The sequence below is a fragment of the Perna viridis genome, chromosome 2, assembly GCF_037379345.1.
Source record: "Perna viridis isolate PV_CMFRI_1.1 ecotype Kerala chromosome 2, ASM3737934v1, whole genome shotgun sequence".
Taxonomy (NCBI): Eukaryota; Metazoa; Mollusca; class Bivalvia; order Mytilida; family Mytilidae; genus Perna; species Perna viridis.
Genome location: NC_142446.1, coordinates 19889243 through 19916340, shown reverse-complemented (window position 1 = coordinate 19916340; position 27098 = coordinate 19889243). Strand labels below are relative to the sequence as shown.

The window sequence follows — 27098 nt, the reverse complement described above, 5'->3', positions numbered from 1 at the left end:
TATAACGTCATGTTACATGTATACTGCTGAAAAAGGGCAAAGTTCAACATGCTAAAAGTGTAAAACAAAAATTATCAAACTTCTCAATAATAGCCTTAGAAGGTGCACAACTTCAATGTGTATAGAATCACTGTGCATAATACTATTGGTTTAAAAAATCTTTGAGTTACAGATTACACAAAGTAAGTATCATTCACAAAATACATGTAAAGTGACAAAAAGTTCACAGTGGCAAAGTTCAACATGCTTAAAATGAAGGAAAGAGTTTGTCAAACTTCTATTTTAGGTTGCACATATCTTCAACATTTGTATTATGGCTGTGTAAAGATTGAATAGTATTGATAAAATACTTTTGAGTTAAAGATTACTCAAAGTAGGTACCGTTCACTAGGTAAAGTGACAAAAAATGGCTAAGTTCAACATGCTAAAAGTGGTCCATTACTTTGTGAGTTACAGATTACTCAGGTACTCCTAAGCGTGATGGACAAACAGACAGACAGAATTGAGCAGTACTAGACCTCCATTCACTATAGGATGGGCTAGTAAAAATCAAGCAAATAAAAAGTTCATGTGTGCAAAGTGCTTAAAACAGATGTCATTAACTCCTACAAACATTTTACATGGATAGTGTACATAGGATTATATCTACAAGTAATTATTTACCCAGTACAGCTTACCTTCTGGTGTAAATTCTTGAACATGCATAGATGAATTATTCTGGCTGATATGCTGATCAGCCAACAGTTTTGTCAATTTTTTATAATTATGCTTAGAAACCATTGCCTCTCTGATTTTTGGTAGTGGCATTTTTAACTCTTCAGCACATTCACCAACAAATGTTTCTAGAGTAAATGCAGGAGGTTGGTAATAATGAAACTCATCTTGTGGATCACCAGGTGGGATAAAGGGCACTTCACTGTACCGCTTGGGTGCTCTGGCAGGAAAAGAATCAGGACCTCTTGGTTTAAATGGCTTAATCAGGGATTTTCCATCAACATAAGTTCCAAGACTAGTCCTATCTCTATATAAAGGGTCTAATACATATTTTCTATCTTCTCTATTAACATAACTGACATGGCTCAAAGGAGAGCCATAGAGATGTAAAGTTCTTTGACTTATTCCTCTTCTTGGGTTGGATTCTGAAGGTGGTGGTGATATCAAACTGGGAACAGCACTTGGGGGAGGTGACTGGTGAAATGAACTATAAGTTTCATATTCTTCATTCTCAAAATCATAATTTTCATAAAATGGTCTCTCAGCAGGGTCTGGTGATGGTGGAAATGGTATTGGAGGTAGCTTTGGTGCTCTAGGTTTCCTTAAAAGTTTGAAACCCCCTTTTCTTTTCTTAGGTCCATCAGTTGATGACTGTACCAGCTGTAAATGAACAGAAATAATTAAGCTAGTAAATTTCAACAGCATTTTATTTCACATATGTGGAATATATACATTTCTCAAATAATCATTGTAGTCATTAATCAGCCGAAAATCTGATTACGTGTAATTTAATTTAATCAACTACTTTTCAAAATATCCTATAATTCTGATTACATTATGATTACAATGGAAATATTAAAGCCTCAAATGGTGTCTATGGATAATACATCATGTCAACAACAAAAAAAGAGTCAACTTTGCAATGAAGTTAGCAATCTAAACCATCATCTTTTTCGTTCACACTTGTCTGAGAGCTCGGAGAATATTGAGAATGCTTATCACTATTTTTATATATGTCCCCTTTATACCAGAGAGCGTGCTATATTACTAGATGATCTCAGGAACTATCCTGATCGATTCCCCATTCTTGATTTCCTTTTATGTGGATTGGATAATCTGTCTCCGGAGGAGAACACACACATCGCAACTACTGTTTTACAATATATATCAGACACAAAACAATTTGATTAATAGACTTCAGTCTTATGATCAGATGTCCATTAATTATAACCTATAATAATGCTAAGGGTTTGCTTTTTGTATTTATAATATACGTGGTATTGTTGTTCCACATTCTACTGGCTGCTGCTCCTCCAACCTTTACATTCTTCTTTAATGTAACTTAGAATAATCATATATTCCTTCAAAACTATGAATATAATATCAAACATCCAAAATTTATAAAATGATTTAAAAGTTCTAGATTTTATCATTTTGATAAACTACAATTATTGTTCATTTGTCCAGAAAAAATATTATCCTGTTCAATTTTAGCAATAATATCTAAAACTAAGTATACCCCTGGTGGCATACATAATATATGCTGTTTTATACAATTATGCTTATATTCATTTATACTGTAATTGAACATGTGTAACTTAAAATAATGTTTAAACATTTCCCTTTTAGTGCATTGTTGGTCGATCGTGCTGTTTAAACAATTATTATTAATATTTGATATTATATACTTTATAGTCCATCTTGTTTTGGGAGATGATGTATATAGGCATAGCCTGTTATCCAATCTCTTTGATTTACTTCAAGTCAATAAAATATTTGAAATTGAAAAAAGAATAAAATGATTGTTAATCATTCAATGCTTCTTTGTGTAAATTTTTCATTTGTTTTTTTTTCTTATTTTATTGTGAAGATATTACAATGTTCATTCAATACCAACAAGTAAAAAATAATCTAATTACATGAATTCTAATGAAAAAATGTTTGTAAGAGCTATCAAAAGATCATATACAATTGATAAGAAGTACAAAAGTAAAACACAAGGGTATATTGAATTTATCTTCTCATGGCAAATGCCCTTGGCGAAAAAACTGACTGACTGCCACTATGCAAAGTGAGTTCATTTCATGATTTTAAGCTGTATTTGTGCACAGTGAATGTTTAACGTTATTGTGGAAAGGGGATCAAACTTGTCAGGCCCACCTTTTTTGGAGAATTTCATTTTGCCTTAAGATGCATCAGAAAAAGTCAAGGCACAGTGAAAACATTGCACAGCTACACAAATATGTTATATATGGGCATAGTAAGACAACATTTAACTTCCTGACAAATCTGAAGGTAAGGATTTTATGTATTTGTTTAATAGCGTCAATGGACCAACTATCTAACATGCAAAACAAATATTCTGATGCCGAGTTTTTAGAAAAAACCTGGTCCAGGACACTCTTTAAATAATTCCACTTGTTTTAAGATTATGTTATCATGATTGTAAAGTCAGATTCATCTTAGTGTTAACTAAACAAACAAGTCTTCATTTGCAGATATATGTATATGTTTAATGAAATATTTCCCTCAAACGTTGCTACTTGGGTGATTTTTTTTTAAATATAAATATGGAATATACATGTAGACTATTTCAAGAGACCATCTACAGAACATTATAACATTCCTTGCTTATCTCAGAAAACAAGCACAAAATGTCAGAGTGAAATTGAAAAATATTCAATTTTTACCAAAAGGATGATGACGATGTTCATCAAATAAAACAAGAAATCTGTAAGTAATGGCTCACTAGTAATACCTTTGCTTTCTATCTGTATGGCCTAAAATGTGTAACCTGTACCTGTACCAAAATATTATTTTGCCAGTTTCTTCATTATTACTTGCTATTTGCCAGCTGAACATTAATACACATTTACAAAATGCATGATGGTTTGGCTAGAATTAATGCTATTTAAAATGTTTGTCGAAAAAATGATTTGATTTGATTTTCTGCTTTCGAAAGGTCTAAAATGTGTAACCCGAAATTCCTGACACAAAAATCAAAGTCCGGTATTTTTGTTATCTTTAGTAATTTTTTGCATATTTGACATAAGAACATCATAATACAGTATTATCAAAATTTTCATCAACGATTAAAATTGCATCAGACTCTGTTTATGAGACTGTTTTTCATTCTGGATAAAATTGTATCCATTCTTTGCTGGTACAGGGATTGACGTTAGGTACAGTGCCGAATTTTAACTCAATCACTCTTTTTTTTTAAAACAATATAAAATCTTTCAAAGCCTTATCCAAAGTCTTCATGATTTTAGGAAAAACATAAAATTCGGACAGGACAGTGAGAAATATACAACATATATTCTGTGTCCTAGCAGATCAGAAATATGGGTGTGAGGCTAAGAAACAGGGTTTTCGTGAGGCTTTGTTGAGCCAAAAAGTAGCCCTATTGTGCCTCTAATAACGGAGCTCAGAGTAATATCTTAGCGGAAGTATGAGTATGCAAATCTCTGCCAGTCTGCCCATTCATTTTAAAATAATACATTCGGGAGAAAATGCTTTCTGTATTTTTAACCTAAACATTTTTTATAAATGTAAATCACTTTAAAAGTACTTAAAAATTTTTTTTTGGTAATTTAATGTAAAAAAAATTATCCTTATACAACACTACAGTTGCAGGGCTGAGGTGTTCCTTTTTTGTGTAACTGGTGACATACTTTTCTGGAGAAATTGTCGACAATAGGCGCTGAAATGAGTTCGTAAATCTGATTCATTTTGGAATTTATTTCGTGAAAATCACATATCACAATAAAATAAATGAAAACGGTAACTGTTTAACACCTGGATAAAAATATCTACAAGTCATGTCCAATGCTTTTACAGTGTTTTCATTAGGAACAGGCTGGAGGCCAATTTGCATGCTTCAAACACCTGTCTGACTGGTTCAAGTGGAAAAAATACATATCATTTAATTAAAAATGAATAAATTTGTCCTGTTCAAATTTTTATTTAACCTTTTAGGAGAAAAAATAGCGAAAACACTGCTTTTACTGTATCATTACGCCACGAAATGAGTCAATCATGCATGGAATTTGGCGGTGGATGTATGCAAACATTTAGATTTGTGATGTTCAACGTCACACCATAAAATATTGTGTTAACAAGCTGATTTGACTGGGTCTGAGAGATCTGAGATGAGCTGAAGGACTGAGAAGTCTACATTGGAATGGGGAACGAGAGGGATAGACCAGTATAGGGTTACAAAGTAACATAAAAGATACTCAGACACCATTTGTTTATGCATCACATAAAAAAACAAGTCACTGTTTCAATATTCCAACTATTTATTTCCAATGAGGAGAAATATTACATGCAGAAAACGCACAAAATATAGGACTGATTTTCTCAGCCACATCGACACGGAGGCCGCCATATTGTTTACAGTTTCCAAGGCAAAGAGTAGTTCTGACGTGGGAGGAGCTTATTCTGAAAATTACTGCCCAATATGGATTTACAATATTGGCAGAAAATGCATCCTTTGCAAGATAAATAGTCAATAAATACTTGGGTACAGTAACTTCTGGTTACACATTTTAGAACTTTTGACTTCTGAAAACCGATCAAACAAGAAATATCAGAAATATACACATCAATTTCTTGATGAAAATGAATTGAAACAGACTTTTTCAGATCTCATGCAATGGTTCTTAACATACCATAAGAATAAATATTTTAGCTTTGCCAAAGCCTGTCAAACGAAATCGAAAAAGGACATCAAAAGATATAAAAAGCTAAAAAAGGAAGCCAGTAAAGCATGCAAGAAAGCCTACAACAGCTACTTGACAAACATTATATCACCAGACTCAACATCCAACCCAAAGGAATTCTGGAACTTTATTAAGAGCAAATGTAAAGAAAGCAGTGGAGTTGTACCATTGAAAGATAGTGATGATATCACGTACTCAGAACCATCAAGGAAGGCAGACATCCTGAACAAGCAGTTTTCATCCGTTTTCAACAGTAACGAGGACACAACCAACATCCAGAACATGAAATCAAGACCCTGACCTCCAATGAAGAACATCAACATTACAAATGAAGGTGTCAGGAAACTATTATCTGGACTTAACATCCACAAAGCATCTGGCCCAGACATGACACACTGTGAAGACCACCAAATACTAATTGACACCCAGCATGGTTTTAGGAAACGAAGATCCTGTGAGACTCAGTTGATCTGTACCGTCCAAGATCCAGTCAGAAACATCGACAACCAGAGCCAAACAGATGTAATCCTTTTGGACTTTTCAAAGGCCTTTGATAAGGTACCCGATGAGAGACTTCTATATAAACTTCAACACTATGGTATCACTGGTACAACATGTAAATGGATTAGACACTTCCTCCATGATAGAGAACAGAAGGTTGTCCTAGATAGTTGTTCCTCCAAAACAGCGCCAGTATCCTCAGGAGTGCCACAGGGCAGCGTCTTGGGTCCCTTCCTGTTTCTTCTATTTGTTAACAACCTGCTGGAGTATGTCAGCCATTCTGAAGTCAGATTGTTTGCAGACGACTGTATACTATACAGAATGGTGTCAACGCAAGCAGATGCAAGTAAACTGCAAGAAGATCTGGATGCACTACAGCAACGGGAAAAGGATTGGCTTATGGAATTCCATCCCCAGAAATGCCAAATTCTACATGTAACAGCAAAGAGAAAACCACTGAAAGAACCATACACCATCCATGGCTATCAGCTAGAAGTAGTAGAAACAGCAAAGTATTTAGGTCTGAATATCCACCATCTGATGAATTGGAATGAACACATAGATCAAGTCCCCAAAAAAGGCAAACTCCACCCATGCCTTCCTTCAAAGACACCTGTATGCCTGCTCTAAGAAGACCAAGGAGCTGTGCTACACTACATTGGTGCGACCAATCATGGAATATGGGAGTGTAATATGGGACCCTCAAACAGACAAGAACATCCGCAGTATTGAGTTGGTACAACGCAGGTCCGCTAGATTTGTATATGGCGACTACAAAACGACAAGCAGTGTTACCACCATGCTTACCAACCTGAGTTGGACAACACTCCAGGAGCGTAGAGCCCAAGCCAAGGCCGTTATGATGTTCAGGATTGTCAACAATTTGGTAGAAATCCCAGCTACATATCTCACACCAGCTGCAGTGAATGTTTGAGGCCACTATCAGAGATTCTTGGTGCCATATATGCCAGATCCTTCTGTTAAGTAATTCTTTCCCGACTAAATCAGAATCTGGAACCAACTTCCTCAACAAGTGATAGCCTGCAACTCCTTGGAATCGTTCATGAGTGAGTTGAAATCCACCAGTCTGAGATAAAGAATACATCCTCGTTTATAGCTGCACTGTAAATATGGATTTTAACTTGCACTTCTGGTCCTTCCAGCACCGATCACTTTTGTATATAGTCACCAAAAAGTACGAGGATACACCAGGTGGTGATTTTGTACTCAAGAAGAAGTAGAAAACATTATTTGGGTACGGGGAAAAATTGGTACGGGTACGGGTTACACATTTTAGACCCTACCCTTTCTATCATGATATAGGGAAATATCATGCTTTTCCAGCAAACAGGAACTTGGAAGTAGATGTCATGTGAGTATATTGTGCACTCCACAAGACAACATCCCTTCTTGAACAGAACAAAAAAAAATATATAATTTACCGATGGTTCAGTATGCGCCATTTTGACGCTGTCGCCATGAAGACACGAGATTATCGCGAGAGTTTACAAGAGGAGAATTGGATATCCTGGTTCCCGGGACTACGTTCCAGGTATTAGCTACTAGCAATACACTCTCACGAGTTATGGTCTCAGTATCTTATTAATTTTCCCATAGACTTTTACAGTGAAGTGCATATTTTTAGGATTTTTTAAAAAATATGTAAATTGATTCAATAAAACTATTATATACCAGCTGAAAGTTGGTACACATATACAAAATGACATGATGGTTAGGAGCTAGAATTAATGTTTTTTTTTAAATGTTAGTCGAAAAAATAGATTTTATTCGATTTTCTGTTTTCAAAAGGTCTGAAATATGTAACCCGAAATTCCCGTACCCAAAATCAAAGTCCGGTATTTTTGTTATCTGTACTAAATTATGGCTTATATGACATTAAAAAGTCACAATATATCAAAAATTTTCGTTGACAATAATTAATATCGCATCAGATTCTGTTTATGAGATTTCGTTTTTCATTCTGGATAAGATGGTATCCATTATTTGCTGGTACGGGGATTGACGCTAGGCACGTTACGGAATTCAAACTCAATCACTTCTTTTTTTTAAAAACAATATCAAATCTTTCAAAACTTTGTCTTAAGTCATAAGATGAAGTTTTAACCTCTTAATAATTTTAGAAAAACTTAAAATTCGGACAGGAAAGTGAGAAATAGTCAATAAATAGTTAGGTACGGTAACTTCCGGTTACACATTCGAAATATCAGAAAAATATATATCATTTTCCTTTGGGTACGGGTAGGGGTTACACATTTATAGTCCCTACCCACTTCCGTCCGCAGACTGGTTCCCGATCGCAATATTCAGTATGTTACACACATATGACAGCGTTTATTGACCTCACTGTTTTTCGTCTTGTTTTGTTTATTGTGCTTTACTATACCCAAGCCTTAATAGTAATATTGCGTGAGAGTGTATTGCTAGTAGCTAATACCTGGAACGTAGTCCCGGGAACCGGGATATTCCGTCCGCTACACTAAAAAAAAAATAATAAAAATGGGTTCAATATTTAGAACGTCGGCTAATATTTGTGGTAAAAACAAACGATTTTTGCAAACATGCACACCTCTTCGCAAATTCAACGAACCTTTGTCTGGACACGATATGCCAAGAGCAGGTGGAATAGCCTCAATGATGCGTTTACCGATACAAACAACGGCAGAAGGTAAAGATACATGTACTTCTCTGACAAGATTCAGACCAAGAAAAAAATACCTATGTAAGTAGTCCAAATTAATATGGTGTAGGCATTGCCTAAATCAGCCAGTACCGTGAGCTTTACCATACATTTTACACCACACTCTGTGCGAGACTTGTAAAAAATATAAAGGATATTGCAAAGGGGGGGTCGGTGGAGTCGACCCGGATAAAATTGTTGCTTTCGCAAGTGCAATGTTTTTATTTATATTTAAGCAGCAAGCAAATCAATATTTCTATTTGAAAAGCTGCCTTGTTAATTAATGTTTTTTTTTTTTTCAAATTAATGAATAACTTAAAATTCCCCAAAATTCAAACCCCATCTCTTTTCCCTCGCTCTCAAAATGGTCAATAACTTTATAGCACTTTGCAATACTTTACATTTTTTATCCCTTAAGAGCATCTCTGGCATCATCCATTTCAGTTTTGGCCTGTCAGATCAATCTGTACAGATAGTGGAAATATTACAGTTTTCCACAGATGGTGGGAATATTTTACACATATCATGTAACGTAAACAAAATTCAGATGACAGCTGCAAATTCCAAACAAGAAAATGATTTCCTTTCCTATCTTAGAAAAGCTATGCTTTGATTTTGATAATATAATCAGTTATATTTTTTTCCGAGGTTTGTTAGGTTCTTGACAACAGCAACAGTAGAACAGCAGAGATACATGTATGTACATCCACATGTTTCCCGAAGTGTGTTATAAACATAGCATTCACTTCTTTAAATAAGTAAAACAAATTAGAAAAAGACTTGAAAACTATCAGCAAAAATGAATTTATTTTTACTGAAACATAATTTTAACCTGTATTTTTTTATTATTTTCAATCAAAAATGATTTAAAGAAATTAAGATTTTAAGAAATGATGAATTTCCCCGTAAGGACAGTCACTCTTTGTTATTTCCGGAACATGACTTTTTTTTGTTAGTATATTGGGGAACCTTAAGGGAAATTTAGAAAGTACACGAAATAACGGTAGAGCTCACACTGCTTCGTGGCACTTGTTATTATGCCATCTTGGGAGGCTAATTTTTGGGTTTTTGATCCTTCAGGATCAAAATACTTTATGTTGCTGGTCTATCACTGGAACTTCCCTACCATTTCTGAACACTACACAAAAATATGGTCCAAATGTAATTCCTTTTATATCATTCAATACATTTTTTTAACCAGTAAATAAGTTTCTGGCAATTATTCAGCTCAATAATATTCTATTATTTCTGCAAATAGATTTGAGATCTAGTCTTCCCATCAACTCAAGATTTGAGGGACTCTTGATATTATATATGAAAAATGCAAAGGTATGATCACAGTTTTATTTTACATCATCTAATCTCCAAAATTTTGTTCATGCTACAATTTTCTAAAGAATCAAAAACTGCTAGTGCTGGCAGTACTTTGATTATTTTGCTTGGTTACCTCCATTTGAGGCATTATAGTCAGATTTAAAAAATATCTCACCAAATGTCATTATCTGGAACTATGTACATGTATTAACATGCTATAAAACTAGGATCTGTACAGTGTAGGTGCAAATGTACCTAAGTAGTAAAAACCTTTATATTTTTTATTTTTTCAAATTTGTTTTTAATGGTTTGTGTAGTAAACACATTCCGACTTTAATAGTGCTTGTCAAAAATGGTAAAAAAACCCTTAAGGGTTTAGGAACAAAAAAAAAAGTTTTGTAGATTGAGCAGAAACACAGGTAACTTTTTAGACCTCAGGTAAAAGATGTGGGCAAATGAAAAAAAAAGACAAAATGCTTTTATGCAGAGATTTTATTGCATTATCAAGAATTTATATCTCATAACCCCCAGAAATAAACATTGAAGTGTTTTTTAAAAGTTGTGTAACTCAGAATAACATACAATTTAACAAGTCAGTAGTCAAGTTTAACAATTTTATTTACATGTCCAAGATATACTGATGTTAGCATTGCTAACAATATGAAGGTACAAAAGAAAGTGAATGTACTTCACGCTTTATTCACACCAACTATACGTACACTATACATTTGACTTATGCATTCCAGGCCACTGGCCCTTTTGAGAAATCTTGTATTTTTAAAAAGGTATCTATAATAAATTATAGATACATGTATCTCATAAAGTGTATTACTGTAGTATTGTACAGTTTATATGACATCTCAATAAGTCTATACATGTAAGATATACATACATCTTAGGACTGCAGGCATGTTTTGTTGGAGTACCACTGGACATTGGAACATCTAACAGATCTGGTACCAGATTTGGACCAAGACAAATCAGAACAGAATCAGCTCTTATAAGGAAATGTAACACAGCTACAGGTATTTTGTGAAACTGCAACACCAACTATTAACACACTTTTGTGCAGAATAACTAGTTGTTTGTTATTAATTTTAAATGATTGATTTTACACACACAAAAAAAGAAAAAAATTGGGACAATGCTGACTGTTAAGGTGCAATTACATGTAGCTTCACATGAAAATAACACAATGCTCTTATATTTTCAAAGTAGTACATTCTAACTTCAATTTATGATAGCGCATACAGTATTTTAAAAAAAATTAAGCTGAATGTACAGTTAATTCTTTAACAGTTTTCAACAAAAAAAATTCCAATAATTTTGTTGAATAACATGACTATCAAAATTCCTGGTGGATAGTTCCCACAGAAAGTTTTTTAGAAGCTCAATGCATAATAAATTTGAAATCTGCATTATTTTCCAAGTCTGTTAATAAAAATAAAAATTTCGCTATCATAAGGGAACTACCATTTGATATTAATGTGAGGAATATGATAAAAATTGAAATAAAAAGACAGGATTGATATTTTCAAGAAATAAATAGCCAGGATAGCCTGAAGGAAGTTTTTTTTTCACAATTTAAAAAGGCAGGATTGAAAACTTGATCCTCCCTTAAATATCAAATGGTTGCATCCTAAGTCATACATTTGTTTGATTTTTAAGGTGCTTCTCCTTTTGAGTCTTTCCAAGTAGCTGATGTTGGTGATGTGAATTTGAATCTTTACAACTTACCAAAAGCCTGTGAAGACATAAGGAAACACTTTAATCAGATATTACAGACAGGGTGTATTCCCCTTGCTTTAGGGGGTGACCATACAATGACTTACCCTATATTGCAAGCTATCAAGGTACAGTTTGTTTTCTTGTAGTTGTCAGTTTTTTCTTTCAATACTGTGTGTTGTACATTGTTTTATCACAATTTTTTAAGTTGACCCATCAAAAGGAGGGAACATATTGTTTTTTTTTACTACAACGAACATTTCACAATTTTACAAAGGTATGCCTCTGTTGTCATCAACATCATTTTTAGTATCCATAGACACTTTGTTTTTGTTGTCGGATAACTTGGAGATTAGTTGATGTATCTTTATAAAGTTTAAGAGCAAGATCCCATTCCACAAAAGGAAGGTTGGTAATAATTTAGGGGTTATTGGTGTTATCAGTAAGGACCAAGCATGATATAACTTAACTATAATGACCCAAATGATTAGGGACTAATGAGCCAAATAGTTCTAAAAATGAAAATTTTTGTGTAAGGCATACATGTATGAATCTATGGAATTTATCAAAAGGTTCCATAACATGAAAAGAAAGTTGGGATTGAGTCTTTGCATTATCAACCTAGGAGTTTGATTATTAAGGGCAGAAAAGGGACATAACAAAAATTCCTTAGAATTCCAAACAATAAAAATATTAGTAATAATAATTAAAATTATTTATTCAATAAAATATTAAATATTTTCATCGTATCAAATACAATGTATGCAAAACAATTATACATACGTTTATAGACAAATTGTGATTAATTGCAAAAACAAAAACAAAAAATGTCTGTATGTATTTCTGAAAGTAAAAATAACTTCCAAATAAAGGTGTATGGATAATAAGACCTGGTTTGGTATCAAGCAAACTATTAGCAAATTTATTACTGAACCCAAAATAAAATCAAAGGATTGCTGGTAACGAGGCATTGCCACTTGTTTAAAAGATAAGAGGAGGTACATATATTTCTTTTTGAAACAAGTGTTTTTGCTATAAGGCAACTCTGTCAATAATTTCACAAATATAAGAAAAACAAAAAAAAAAAAAAAAGTTGATATAGAAGTTATATTCATGACCAATATTGTTTTTTTTAAATTAAGCGCAAAGGATACTTTTTATGATGTCTTAATTTTCAGTTGAGATGCAATTACTGGGTTGGAAACTTAACTTTCAGGTTAAATTAAATTTATGTCATATACAGCTTGTCAAGTGTGTATTAAAAAAATATTGTAGTTTTTGATTTTTTTTTTGTGTCAAAACGTTACTTATGTGTTATTTTGTGCTCCTTTCAATTAATTCAACCTTCACAGAAAGGAATGAAATAGTTTTTGAAAAAGATTTTGATACAAATCAAATCATATCCCACTATTTAATCCTTAAACTGATAATAACTACCATTATTTGTACAGGAAAAACATGGACCAGTTGGAATGGTACATATCGACGCACATTCTGATACTAATGATTTAATGTTAGGTGAAAAGATTGCCCATGGTACTCCATTTAGGTATGATACATAAGATTGCCCATGGTACTCCACTTAGGTGTGATACAAAAGATTGCCCATGGTACATGTACTTCATTTTGGTAGGATACAAAAGGTTGCCCATGGTACTCCATTTAGGTATGATAAAAAATATTGCCGTAGTACTCCATTTTGGTGTAATGCAAATGATTGCCCATGGTATTCTACTTAGGTGTGATACAATAGATTGCCTATGGTACTTCTTTCAGGTATAATACTATAGATTTCCAATGGAGCTCTGTTTAGGTATGATACAATACATTGCCCATGCTATATCATTGAGGTGTGATCCAAATATTGTCCAATGGAACTCCATTTAGGTATAAAATATTGAAATGCCCATGGTACTCCTTTTAAGGTATGATACAAAAATGTCCATGGTACTTCATTTAGGTTTGATAACATAGATTGCCAGTGGTGCTCCATTTAGGTATGATATAATAGATTGCTTATGGTACTACATAATGTTATGATCCAAATACTGTCCATGGTACTCCATTTAGGTATAAAATAATGGATTGCCCATGGTACTCCATTTAAGGTGTGATACAAAAAGTTGTCCATGGTACTCTATTTAGGTATGATACAAAAGACTGCCCATGGTATGGTAATTAAAATTACCCATGATTCTCCATAAAGATGTGATACAAGTTAGGCCATGGTACTTCATTTAGTTGTGATACTTAAGATTGCCCATGGTACCACATTCTTTTTAGGCAGAATATAATAAGTCAACCATAATTCGTAGTAATTAGAAATAAAAAATTGACATTGACAATCAATGTTTTAAAGAATCATAAAATCAATATGTTTTCTCTAATGAAAAGTTTAAAATTTTTGAATATTTGTCAAGTTATGATTTTTATAAAAAATTAGAAATTAAGAAAATTATTTTGCATGTACTTATTATTTTTTTTTCAGAAAAAATGTTTTACTTTATGTCTTAGTATACATAAAAATTCAGGTGCTAATGAAAAGCCAAAAACTTATCTTAAAATTTACAAATGTGAATTTACCAATGAATTTAATGAGGTTAAATTCTTTAAAAGTTTATATGCATAGTATTAGGAATGTATTAGTTTTATGAAGTTATTACTAAAGTGTTAAGTTTTTATAAACATGGAATCTACTATACTAGCTTCAGTCTGGCAACTGGGTCCATTTTGGAAGTATAGCTTCATACTTTTTGAAACTTGACTGTTTATTATAAAGGGTATATGAACCTTCACAATTGTGGTGTTGAAACTGCTTTGTTGTGCTGACTTTCATGGTTGCTTTCATAAAAATATTGTTTCTTGCTGTATATGCACATTATCATTATCTCTTCTCTTTTTGTAAGTTTTCAAATATTGGAATGAGCTTCTTTGACTTTGAATTATGTTGTTATCAAAGTGCTCATAGTAGCTGATCAATTGTTTTCATTTGAATTTTGTTCAGCTCAGTAATTACTTATAGTATCAATAAATTAATTAAAAAAACAGTTGATGAACATCAGAAATAATAAAAAAAGGCCATTGGTAAAAAAGAAACAAAGGCAAAAAAAAAAAAAACAACTAATTTTACTACATTAATGAAATACCAAAAATACCAATTTATAGATCTACATATATAAATTTTATAAATTTATATATACATGTAAGATTAAATTGAAATTAGCACTAGTAAAATAAAATATTGCAATGATTTCTGTGTTCAGTGTTCTATCAAAACATTGGTATATGTACCCCTTTTTATGAAATTTTGCAGTATTCCAAATTTAAAAATACGTAAAACATCGAGGCTTCATTCCTCGCATTGCATATGGTAGAACCTCTCGGTGATGGATTTGACTTCCTCGTTCGATATATTTGGTTATGAGTACTTCTTGTATACAACTAATATTTTGATTATGGTCTTCCTACATATTTGATTTTAATGTTGCTGATGAGAGGTTACTCCTTGAAACACGTGTACAGCATATCGAAATTTACAATATATAAAACTGGTATATTTTGCATTTAAGAACCATTGGGTCGATACCACTGCTGGTGGACCTGAGGTCCACGTGGGTATTCACCAACCCCGTAGTCAGACTTGTCTGACCCTGAATAATGTCACATATTATCTACCCCTTTTTATGAAATTTTGCAGTATTACAAATTTAAAAATACGTAAAACACCGAGGCTTCTTTCCTTGCATTGCATATGGTAGAACATCTCGGTGATGGATTTGACTTTCTCTTTCGATAGATTTGGTTATGAGTTCTTCTTGTATACAACTAATATTTTGAATATGGTCTTCCTACATATTTGACTTTAATGCTGCTGATGAGAGGTTACTCCTTGAAACATGTGTACAGTATATCGAAATTTACAATATATAAAACTGGTATATTTTGAATTTAAGAGGTTTTGGACTTTGAACAATTAGCCAGTCAGCAGTTAATAGAGCCTCTTGTGACTATTTTGTTCAATCAAACAGGACCAAAAGAGGTTAGCTTGTAAATGCACAATTATAAAAGTTCAAATCCTGTATAGATGTTAAATAATTTGGCAATTTACAGTATTATCTGCAATAATAACCTTTGACCATGAAGCACTTCTGATGCTCAGTGGACTTATTTTGGAGCCGTTTACAGCTTGCTTTATGGTAAGGGTTTTGCCCATCATTGAAGACAGAGTGGTGACCTGTAGAAGTTTAATTGTTGCTTGACTTTTGGTGGATGACTGTCTCATTGTCAATCATATCTAATTATCTATTTTTATATATCATTAGTTGGTTATGATGTTCAGGTGAGTGATTGAGTGTCTTATGAGCCTGTAGTAGTTATAAATGTAAATTTTTTGGAACACCATTATCATGTGTTTTTGTAGGCGAGCAGTAGAGGAAGGCTGTTTAGATGGTGATAAAGTCATACAGATAGGGTTGAGAGGCAGTGGTTACAGTACAAGTGATTATGATTGGGCTAAACAACAGGTCAGATCATCAGCTAATTTCATAATAGTTCTGTTTTTATAATCAATAATCATAACACAGCTTGTTATACCCTTTTGTATTTTAAATGAATAAGTACATGTATATACTATAGGTATATGGTATAACTTAACTACCACATTTTTCTGCTGTTGGAAATGTCAGAAAAGTTTTAGGACATTACCGGGATAAAGACAAACTATGTCAAATGTTTTCTATTTGTTGTCCTCGTAAACCTTAAAATTTTATAAACCATGATATAAAACCATAGCAATTACGGATGATACATTTAGCAACATCATCATACTGTTTTGAAAAACTCTAAGGCTGAAAATACCATTTAGTGACCTATTTGTCCATCAAATGGCTATTATTTGAAATTTCTCATTCATTTGACAATTGTAATATTAGTAGGTTCTAATTTCATGCATTTTAGGGTTTTCGTTGTGTATTAGCACATGAGTGTTGGTACAAATCATTATCTCCGTTGATGGAAGAAGTACGCCAAATGATGGGCAAACATCCAGTTTATATTTCCTTCGATATTGATGGACTGGATCCTTGCTTTGCCCCAGGAACAGGTAATCCTTTTAACATAAACTTCACAAGTTCACCTATACATTTTATATTTATCATAAATCCTTGGACAAGTATATATTGCCTATAAATTGAGATCTCTCCAAAAAAATTAAGTTTGTTACCTTAACATTATTGGCAGATATAGTGTATTCATATAACAGAAACAGCCTCCTTCTGTCATAGACAGTATACCTCTTTCAGCTAACTTGACCTGTAAAGCACCAACCATTTTTATACTGGGGTGTTGGGGGAGCTGGAATTTTTTTTCAGGAGCAGCCTTACTTAAAACTATTTATTTGAAAATCTACATTGTTAAGTAATGGGGAAATATTGAATCTCATTTTTTTTTGTCCATGGCTGAGTAAAAACATTATTTTTTTCTCTAATTTGAAATAATATTATTGTTTTTTTAATAATCCCAGCCCCTTCCTCTAAGTATAAAAATGGTCGGTGCGTTGTAAGTAGTGTGGCTGATGTCATGCAGGAAGCAGAAACTTCCAACCCTTAATGAGAAGTTGTTTCACTGTTTTAATTGAGTTCATACTGTATTGTTATCTTTTCTGTATGTACTCTTTTAGTTTTATTTTCATTTTGGGTGATATGTTGTATGTGTATGAGTCGTTAGGTGCATCCCACATTGTTTTTGTCCACTGATTTACTTATGCTTATTTGCTGTGTAATAATTACATTCACAGTGAACCACACAAGACAAAAAAGTACATGTACCTATAAAATCAGTTTTTAACACTATTGGGCACAAATGTTTTTTCATAGACCCAAAATTAATAGCAATCAATATGCTCATATCACAGAGTCCTAAAATCATTTTCCTTTTAGTGGGCATTTTCAAGTTAGGATGAGTTCCCACACTCTCTTGTCTTTATTTATCATAAAATCTAATCCAATCAAGGGCATATGGGATAAAACAGACAATTTACGAAATTGGAATTTAATATCACCAAGACATTTGTGGAAAATGATGGAGGTATTCTCCCATGCTATAAAATTCAACATTTTACAGAAAAAATGTGATGTTATGCTTTTTCCTTATGAAACTGAGATTTTATCCAATCATGACAGAAATTCGTAGTATTTTACTTAGTTTAAAAAAAAATTGTGATGGAGCAAAAAAAAAAATCTTGTCTGAGAACAAGTCCCCTGTCCCCCTTAGGATTAAAAAGGTCGATGCTTTTTTATATAAACATTTATGAATTGACTGTAGCAAACTCTACAGGTTGGGGAACGAGAATCTTTTAAAAAATCAATATTCTGCAAATCCTCAGGGTATGAATATATTGTCTTAAAAAAAAGATAAAATAATCTCAAGCTTACTGTAACAAATTTTCTAATGCAATATGCATTGCTTGAAATATCCAGTGAGGCTTTTTTTATCTTACATGAATTAAAGTAAGATTGCACTGTAATGATCCCTTCAAATAGTTACATAAGTTGTATATTATACAGGTACCCCAGAAGTTGGAGGGTTGACAAGTGTCCAGGGGCTAGAGATTGTCAGAGGTTGTAAAGGACTTAACATTGTAGGAGGAGATTTAGTGGAGGTATGCATTGCTCTAACATAGTCACTGTCATACAAGATTATTTTAGCATTGTACTGACCACAGCTACATGTCTGCACACTTTGCATTGTATGAAACAGTTATATAAACATGCATTTAGATTTAGATATTGAAATGCAAGGCAATGAAAAGGACAAATAAATACCAACCATATAAATATTGCAAACTGCATTATGTTGTACACACGTTTCCAGGAATAATCTCTTACCAGTAGCATTAGGACCAAATACTTATGAAAATTCAAGATCCAAAAATAAAGTCTTGACAAAATAATTGTAGTAAACTTAACAATTCTGTATAACACTCAGTATTTAGAAGACCAGATACGATGCTTGTGCATACACAATCTGTGCCCAACAATTCTGTGTAACGCTGAATATTGGAAAGACCAGATGCAGTGCTTTTGCATACACTATCTGTGCCAAAAAACTTCTGTTACTTCATCAACATGTGACTATTTATATTGTAGTAATATATTTCTTTGCAAAGTTTAATCAGCCGTAGGAGCTAATTAAAAAAAACCCACTTTTATCTGTCAAATAACATTTCAAACTCCCTGACCACTACCTTGAGGATTTTTATTTTGAAAAAATCTTCTGTTATCAAACCAAATAGTCAATGAATCACCAAACAATTGGAGAATTGGGAAATGCTTTGAGCGAAAAGTTTAAATCCCAGTAGGATTCTTCAAAAAAGATATTCCTGTATTTCATGTAATCTCTTTATGCATAGGTCATTTATTTGTATATCAAAATTTTCAAGATCTTCATAGTTTTTCTATTTTCGAAACATTCAAGGACGTTTACAAGTAGTTTATTTTTTTATCATTAGAAGTGTACCCATCATATGCACATTTATGTAGTGGCTATATTTAAGACATTACATCAAACTTATTCTCTGACACTGAATAAGATCATATAATATCTTTCCATTACAATACATCTGTTGAGAATTGCGGGACTTTTTAACGTCGGCATTACGCAGCACCGCACCCGAGTACCATATCCAAATTCATATGCACGTTCAGGTCAAGAAATATTGCAATCAAGTTTACAGGCAAGTCAAAATCATAGACTACCAAAGCTAACGTTACCCGAGTTTCACGGCGATATATGTTAGAAATGCATTATTTTTGGGAATCATTTGAATTCACAATTCACAAGAACCACACGCTCACAGATATTCAGAAAATCTCATACTTGAAATCGTCATTGAAGTCAGAGGCAGCCAGTGTAATTTCAAGACTTACCATGACAAATCACAATTATAACAAAACTGTATAACTTTTGACAAATCGTTATGGTCAAACTCACAAAGTAACAAATGCATACGTAAGAGCTCTATTAGATATGTCATCTCCTGACGAGTGTTTAGAAAATATTAGATCATTTTACAAAAAATCTGAGGCATACATCAGAGGACTTGAATCGCTAGGACAATGTCAGGAAATATTCGGTTCACTGTTGATCCCGTCATGCTAAGTAAATTACCTCAGTATTTTAGAATAAATATAACTAGAGAAAATGGTAGCCACAACTGGATGATAGCAAAACTCAGAGATTCGATTTCCAGGGAACTGGCAATTCAAGAGTCGGGTAAGACTGACTACAGTTACTCAAGTCGTATAGTTACTTATACAGCAAATTTCGTTGCTGGCGTCAGTAAGAATTATGACAAAAATAGCACATGCAAAACCTCAAAATTCGTAAATGAACAAAACCATTAATCAAAAGAAATGTGTATACTGTGCACAACCATCATTGGACTGTAGAGACATCACATACAATGAGCAGAGAGTCACATTCATAAAATAAAAGAAGTGATGCTTCAATTGTTTCGGTGCATACAAAGTATCAGAGTTTAAATCTAGATACGACTGTAGGAATTGCCATCGTAGACACCATACATCGCTTTGTCAAAAGGGAAAGAACATAAAATCAGAATGTGAAAACAAAGGAGACAAAAGTAAAACTTCAATGTATTATACATCAGCTACATTAGAAACAGCTATTCTTCTGTTAAAAACAGCCATAGCAGAAGTCACATTTGACAAGAATCAAGCCGAAGCAAATATACTTTTCGACGAGGGTGTTCAAGGTTCATTAATCTCCGAAAAAGCTAGCAAACAAACTTAATGCCATAAAATAGAAGGAACAGAGTAATTGAATATCACATGGTTTGGAGACAAAGCCAAGGATATTAGAAATCATGACAGAACTACAATACTGCTTAGAGCAAACAACAGAGAAGTCATAGCTATCAAAGTCTTAACTGTACCAAACATCGCATCACCACTCCAAAATCAGTGTAGGAAACTGACCCAAAATTTGCATTATTTACGAAACTTATCATTAGCACTAATAATATTAAGCTCTATCATTAAGATTGAATGCTAACTGACGTGGAGATTCATTTTTCTCCCCTAGGCCACTCCTATGCACATTTTGCCATTTGTGAAAAGTTCTGGTTGATTGTCAAACCTACTGGAGACCACATGTTTGACACTCAAGAAGATAGATTACAATTTAGGTCTTGCAAGTTGAACAAGAAAAAAATAACATTTATATGTGTGTGTGTGTGTGTGTGTGTGTGTGTGTGTGCGCAGTGAATGGGGAAGGTGGACAATATGTGGACAACGAGTAATCATTGTCTATTTGTTTTTTATTGGTTATTCAGTTAAACACATACCAACAAGTTCTTGGTGATTTTTGTCTGTTTAGAGTCTTGATTAATCAAGAGAACCAACATTCGAGCAGAAATAAAATCAATATTATCCATTGATAAATACCAGACAGGAAAAACAGACACACAACCCGGTAACAAAGAATATGAAATAACCAAAATAACGCGTACAAAGGAACGTAAACAAGAGCAACTTGAACTCCTTCAAAAACTTGGAGCATGGACCAGGTGCACTCATAGGTAAGCATCCTCTGCTTTTCTAGAAACACCCGCCAAAGTGCTCATACACTGTCAATGTTGGAGTACATGTAGATAAAAGAGGCAAACTTCTGTAGTGGTGACTTCAATTTTGTAACAACATAATCCTGCTCCAGAAGCCAAATTGAAAAAAAGTTGTTACTGCATTCAGCATACTGGTTCTTTATTGTTATGTTCCACACCTGTATTTTTTTGCCAAAGAAAGACCGTTGTATTATAAAACAACTTCTACAAGTACTCATTTAATGTAGTTCTAGAACAAATTCGCTTTGAATAGTCGCTGATAATGTTTATCACATTGTTATGAAAGTAGCAGGTAAGTATGGATAATTGGTTGGTATATAAACCTTTTATTGGCCAATATAAGTACAATGTATATATTTAAATATATTACAGGTTTCGCCACCTTATGATACTACAGGCATGACAGCCCTAGTTGGTGCCAACTTGCTGTTTGAGATGTTATGTGTTCTTCCAGGTGTGAAGTATATGTAATGACTCCTGCTGTCACTAGAAGGATCTATACTACTGTATAGGTCTTGAATGTAAACTAAACAACTATTTGTGATTTTATAGTTCGGTTTGATCAGAAATGTTTTTCTTTTAATGTAATTCTTATACATGTATTTTCTAAGAGAATATTTTGAGTAAATATTTTTTACTATATGCATTTATGTAGATTATATGATTGACTGGTATTGCGGCATTGATATTACAAGCACGTCAAATAACTTTATATGCAGATATTTTGTTACTATTGTTTCAAGGTTAAATTTTCAGGAAACAACAAATTAGATAAGGATACTACAGACACTGTGAAGTCAGCCTCATATCTTGACCTACACTTAGAAATCGATGGTAAAGGAAAACTATCGACCAAACTTTACGACTAACGTGATGACTTTTCATTCAGAATTGTCAACTTTCCTTTTGTCTATGGCAACATCCCTTCGGCTCCTGCGTATGGAGTGTTCATGTCACAACTCATACGTTATGCCAGAGCTTGCCGAAACTACGCAGACTTTTTGTATCGCGCTAGAACTCTAACAAATCGGCTTCTGGAACAGGGTTATGTTGCTACAAGATTGAACAAGGTTGCTACAACACCATGAAAACTGATTTATTCAACGGGTCATAGTTTTCCTTTCCTCGTTTGTCTACCCCGGACTTGACTTTTTATGAGCAACTCGGCGGGTGTTTCTAGAAAAGCAGAGGACGCTTACCCTACCGGTGCACCTGGTCCATGCTCTCAGTTTTTAGTGGAGTCCGAGTTGCTCATTTACTTTTGTTACTTTTGATGTATGATTTTAGTTACTTTATGTTCTTTGTTGTGTATGTCTGTTTTCCATGTCAGGTCTTTGTCCCTGGATTACATTCTTTTGATTACCGCTATAACCTTGGTTCCCTTGATTACTCTTTGATCCCATTACTGTTAGAAAAGAATAAACTGAAAAATTTCAGATCTATCAGTTACTAACGATTTATTTTGTAATTAAGAATATAACATAATGAATAATATTTTAAGAATTGATAACTTGATTAAGTGCTAGTCAAAAATGGGTTGTTATTATACGAGATTAAAAGTAGTGGTCGTAATATGATATGATGTTGTCATCGTTGATTGCGTCGTTGGCACTGTTGTTGTTGTTGATCTTTTTTTTTGAATGTCATAAATTTTGATATATTTTTAGTTGCTGCTAGAGAAAGCTTTTAATTTAAAATGAGGTGACTGACCCATGCCATTCTGCAAAAAGGGGCCAAAGGGGGGTAAAATGTGTATTTATAATTTATTTAGAAGGTTTATTTGTCATTCAATTTTATCAATTCTGTTTTTAATTTGTTAATTATAAAATCTGTTTTAGCAACATTTAACAGATTTGAAATAGCATTTAAAATTTTCAATCAATAGGAGGGGGTACAAAGTTGTTTATTTCAGGTGCTATTTTTTTTCATTTGATTCCTGGTGGAAATCCCTAATTGTATGTATGAAATGTTTAAAATGTTAAAAAAATAAATCGAACTTGCAAATGTTGCAGCGTGTCCTTCTTTGACCGAAAACCAAGCATTATAGCAGCATTAAATAGGAATAAGTATAAAAAAAACTATGGAAGGGATTAAACCAAACCGTATTTTCTAATTTCAATTTATAAAAAGTTCAGTATTAAAAAAAAAACTTGGAATGGTTTTTTTTCTTGACGTTCTTAAAGAAAGCCCAAACTGATTTGGTAGTTGTTGTAAACCTGATTGGAATAAAAATAAATTGAATAGTTACCGGTATCCTTCAGTTTCTGTCTCTATTTCATAGGGAGTTGTCATTCAGTTTCTACCTATGTTATGTGTAGAGTTTCCTTCTGTTTCTGTCTCTGTTTCATGAAGAGGTTTCCTTCAGTTTTTGTCCATTATTATTATACCAGAGTGGTATTCCTCAGTATCTGCCTGTCTGGTGGAGAGTAATATCTGTTTTATAGAAAGTTTCATTCAGTATCTGTTTTTGTTTCCTGGAGAATTTCCCTTAAGTTTCTGTCTGTTTCTTGCAGAATAGTCCAGCAGTTTCTGTCTCTGCATCTTGGAGAGTTACCTTCAGTTTCTGTCTCATTTTTCTGGAGAGTTACCTTCAGTTTCTGTCTCATTTTTCTGGAGAGTTACCTTCAGTTTCTTTCTCCGTTTCGTTGAAAGTTACCTTCAGTTTCTATCTCTGTTTCGTGGAGAGTTGCCTTCAGATTCTGTCTCTGTTTCGTGGATAGTTATCCATTATCCGTCTCTGTTTCGAAAAGAATTTTCCTGCAGTTTCTGCTTCGTGGAGAGTTACTCTTCAGTTACTTTTTTATTTTCGTTTTTAAGGTGCGAGGAACGTAGCATTTTTCCCAACACGGTGCACCACTATGGTTTGCGGTCAGGTTTTCCGTATTATAGCCTGACAACTGAGCACTACTTAGTCGCCTTTTACGACAAGCTTAGTGCTGCTGCAGGCCTATTCTTTTGACACCCGGACCTGCACGGGGCCCTATATTTAATGTGATCTCTTCATGTAAAGGAGTAATCAAGGGAACCAAAGTTATAGCGGTTGTCAAAAGAATGTAATCCAGGGACGAAGACTAGACATGGAAAACAGAAATATACAACAAAGAACATAGAGTAACTAAAATCATGCATACAAAAGTAACAAAAGCAAATGAGCAACCCGGACTCCACTAAAAACTACCAGGTGCACCGATAGAGTAAGCGTCCTCTGCTTTTCTAGAAACACCCGCCGAATTACTCATAAAAAGTCAAGTCCGGGATAGACGAAAGAGGACAGGGAAACTATGACACGTTGAACAAATCACTTTTTGTAAAGCGTCATTTATTTGTATATCAAAATATTCAAGATCTTCATAGTTTCTCTATTTACGTTTACCAGTACTTTATTTATTTTTTAGTATTAGAAGTGCACCCATCATATGCACATTTAGATATTGTCACTCATTCTCTGACACTGAATAAGATTATTTGTTTGCCTATATATTTCTCAATTATTTTATATTATAATATCTTTCCATAACAATACGTCACACTTTAAAGCTTAGAGGTATTTAGTGATCTGGATCTCCTATGAAACTTTTAGGGAATGATTATTAGATAATGTCAATTTGAACCGGTATTTTTTTGAAATTTCTTATCTGAATTAATAATTAGAATGATAATTAGAGAACACCATTGATCACCTGTTATTTTAATTTTTGGATAAATTTAGTTTTGGGGTTTCTATTAGCATAACACGCAGTTTGCCATTTACTCAAATAAATGGTAGGGTGTTCATATTTTGTATACTATTTCTAGTTAATATATTTTTACACCCCTCGCAAACAAAGTTTTGGGGAATATAAAGGAATCATTCATCCTGTCTGTCTGCCAAACCGAGTGTCCAAATTTTTTGTAAGCACAACTCCTCTTAAACCATTTAAGGGATTTTGATGAAACTGTATAGAAAGATTGGGAATCATATTAAGATGTTAATGAAGAAATATAGTTACTGTCTAGGGATTTCAAAGGGAAATTACAAAACTTAAGACCTTTACATGTTAAAACCTGGTAAGCACAACTCCTACTGAACCATTTTATTGATTTTGTTGATTTGCTATTGGAACATTGGGCAAACATGTAGATGTGCATGAAGGAATTTGTTTTACTGTTGGGGACTACAAAGAGAGAAAGTTGACTGTACTTGTTTTACTTGACTTATATATGTGTGTAAACTGCATTCTATGAGCTGTATTGGCTTATGAATAATTTTAGTTCCCTTATCTAAATTTTTCCCAATCTGTCCATTATTTGGTGATCAACTGACTAATAATATTAAGCTCTATTATTATGATTGAATGCTTACTGACTTGGAGAATCACTTTTTGCCTGAAGTCACCCCTATGCACATATTGCCGTTTGTGGAAAGTTCTGGTTGATTCCCCAACCTACTGGAGACCACATGTTTGACATTCGAAAAGATAAATTACAATTTAGGTCAAGCAAGTGAACAAGAAAAATATTACATTTATGTGTCTATGTGTGTGTGCGTGGTGGATGGGGAAGGTCTTTATGTGGACACGGAGTAAACATTCTATATTTGTTTTTATTAGTTATTCAGTATATAACACCATGAAGAATATTTTAAACATTGATAGCATGATTAAGTGCTAGTGAAAAAATGGGTTGTTATACGACAACCGTCGTAATATAATATGATGTTGTCGTTGTTGTTGTTATTATTTATTTTATTTTATTTTTGTTTGTTTGCTTTCTTGTGATAATGTTAGTTTTAGTAAACCGAATGTCATATAATATATTGTTACTTGCTGCTAGAGGAAGCTTTTTACCTAAAATTGGAGTAACTGGCCCCTTCTATCTTCCAAAAAGGGGCCAATAGGGATAAAATATGTGTTTATTTATAATTGATGTAGAAGGTTTATTCCTCATACAATATTAACAATTTTGTTCTTAATTTGTTTATTGTAAAATCTGTTTTGCGAATACTTAACAGATTTGAAATAGCATTAATCATTTTCAATCAATGGGGGCCAAAGTTGGGCCACACCCTAAAAATCATTTTCTTTTATTTCAGGTACGATTTTTTCATTTGATTCCTGGTTGAAATCCCTAATTGTATTTTCAATAAGTATTGGAATAGTTCTTATAGTTTTTGAGTAACAAAGGGTCAAGGGGGCCTAAGGTTATTTTTTTAAGAGATTGCGTGCATAAAAAATCATCTGATTTTGATGATTTGTTTTTGTTAATTGTAGATTTATGCTTAGCTAATTTACTCTATCATTATCGTATTTTAGATATCAGGTTATAAAGTGATCCACGAAAGCACCCTTAAGCATAACTTTTTACTGAAATTGAATTTCAAAATATTGTACAATATTGTATCCAAACCAGTAGTTGTGCCCAAAATGAAGTGCAATGGAGTAGTGGTACAAGTACATATATTCATGTAAAATCAGTGGTAGTAAAAATAATGTATGAAACATTTAGAGTGTTAAAAAATAAATCGAACTTGCAAATTATGCACCGTGTCCTTTTTGAACAAAAACTAAGCATCATAGTAGTGTTAAAACAGGAATAAGTATAAAAAAGCTATGAAAGGTTTTAAATCAAACTATATTTTCTAATTTCAATTTATAAAAAGGTCAGTACTAAAAAAACTTGAAAATGTTTCATAGAGCGTTATCATCCAGTTTTTGTCTCTGTTTCGTGGATAAGTATCCTTCAGTTTAATTTGTTTCGTCAAATAACTGATTTTATTAAACCCATTGAGAAATTTATAATTTGG

At 33.1% G+C, this 27098-nt stretch overlaps 2 protein-coding genes across 7 annotated transcripts in view; one reads left to right on the top strand and one right to left on the bottom strand.

Moving 5' to 3' along the window:
• LOC148623974 (uncharacterized) overlaps positions 1–7515 on the bottom strand; it is a 29161-nt gene extending 21646 nt beyond the window's left edge. The window contains exons 1-2 of the mRNA XM_088566352.1: positions 7382–7515; positions 678–1374 (exon numbers count right to left, since the gene is read on the bottom strand). Coding sequence (XP_088422478.1) covers positions 678–1374; positions 7382–7402 — 718 coding nt within the window. The 5' untranslated portion in view covers positions 7403–7515. The remainder of the gene's footprint in view (positions 1–677; positions 1375–7381) is intronic.
• Positions 7516–7825: 310 nt separating this feature from the next.
• LOC148623973 (agmatinase, mitochondrial-like) lies at positions 7826–26832 on the top strand. Of its 6 annotated transcripts, none has more exons than XR_015919587.1 (10): positions 8457–8679; positions 9896–9966; positions 10859–10976; positions 11620–11804; positions 13128–13225; positions 16097–16199; positions 16633–16777; positions 18240–18334; positions 21689–23635; positions 23671–26832. XR_015919587.1 is itself a non-coding variant. In XM_088566357.1 (10 exons), exons 3-10 carry the CDS (start codon positions 9952–9954, stop codon positions 21785–21787), a joined length of 858 nt encoding a protein of 285 aa, XP_088422483.1. In that variant the 5' UTR covers positions 8501–8625; positions 9286–9333; positions 9896–9951; the 3' UTR covers positions 21788–26832. The 6 variants fall into 6 exon arrangements, 5 of the variants coding, with proteins under 5 accessions (XP_088422481.1, XP_088422480.1, XP_088422479.1 ...); XM_088566357.1 differs by adding an exon at positions 9286–9333 and having other exon boundaries at positions 8501–8625; positions 21689–26832; XM_088566356.1 differs by adding an exon at positions 9295–9333 and having other exon boundaries at positions 8504–8679; positions 21689–26832.
• Positions 26833–27098: the final 266 nt, after the last annotated feature.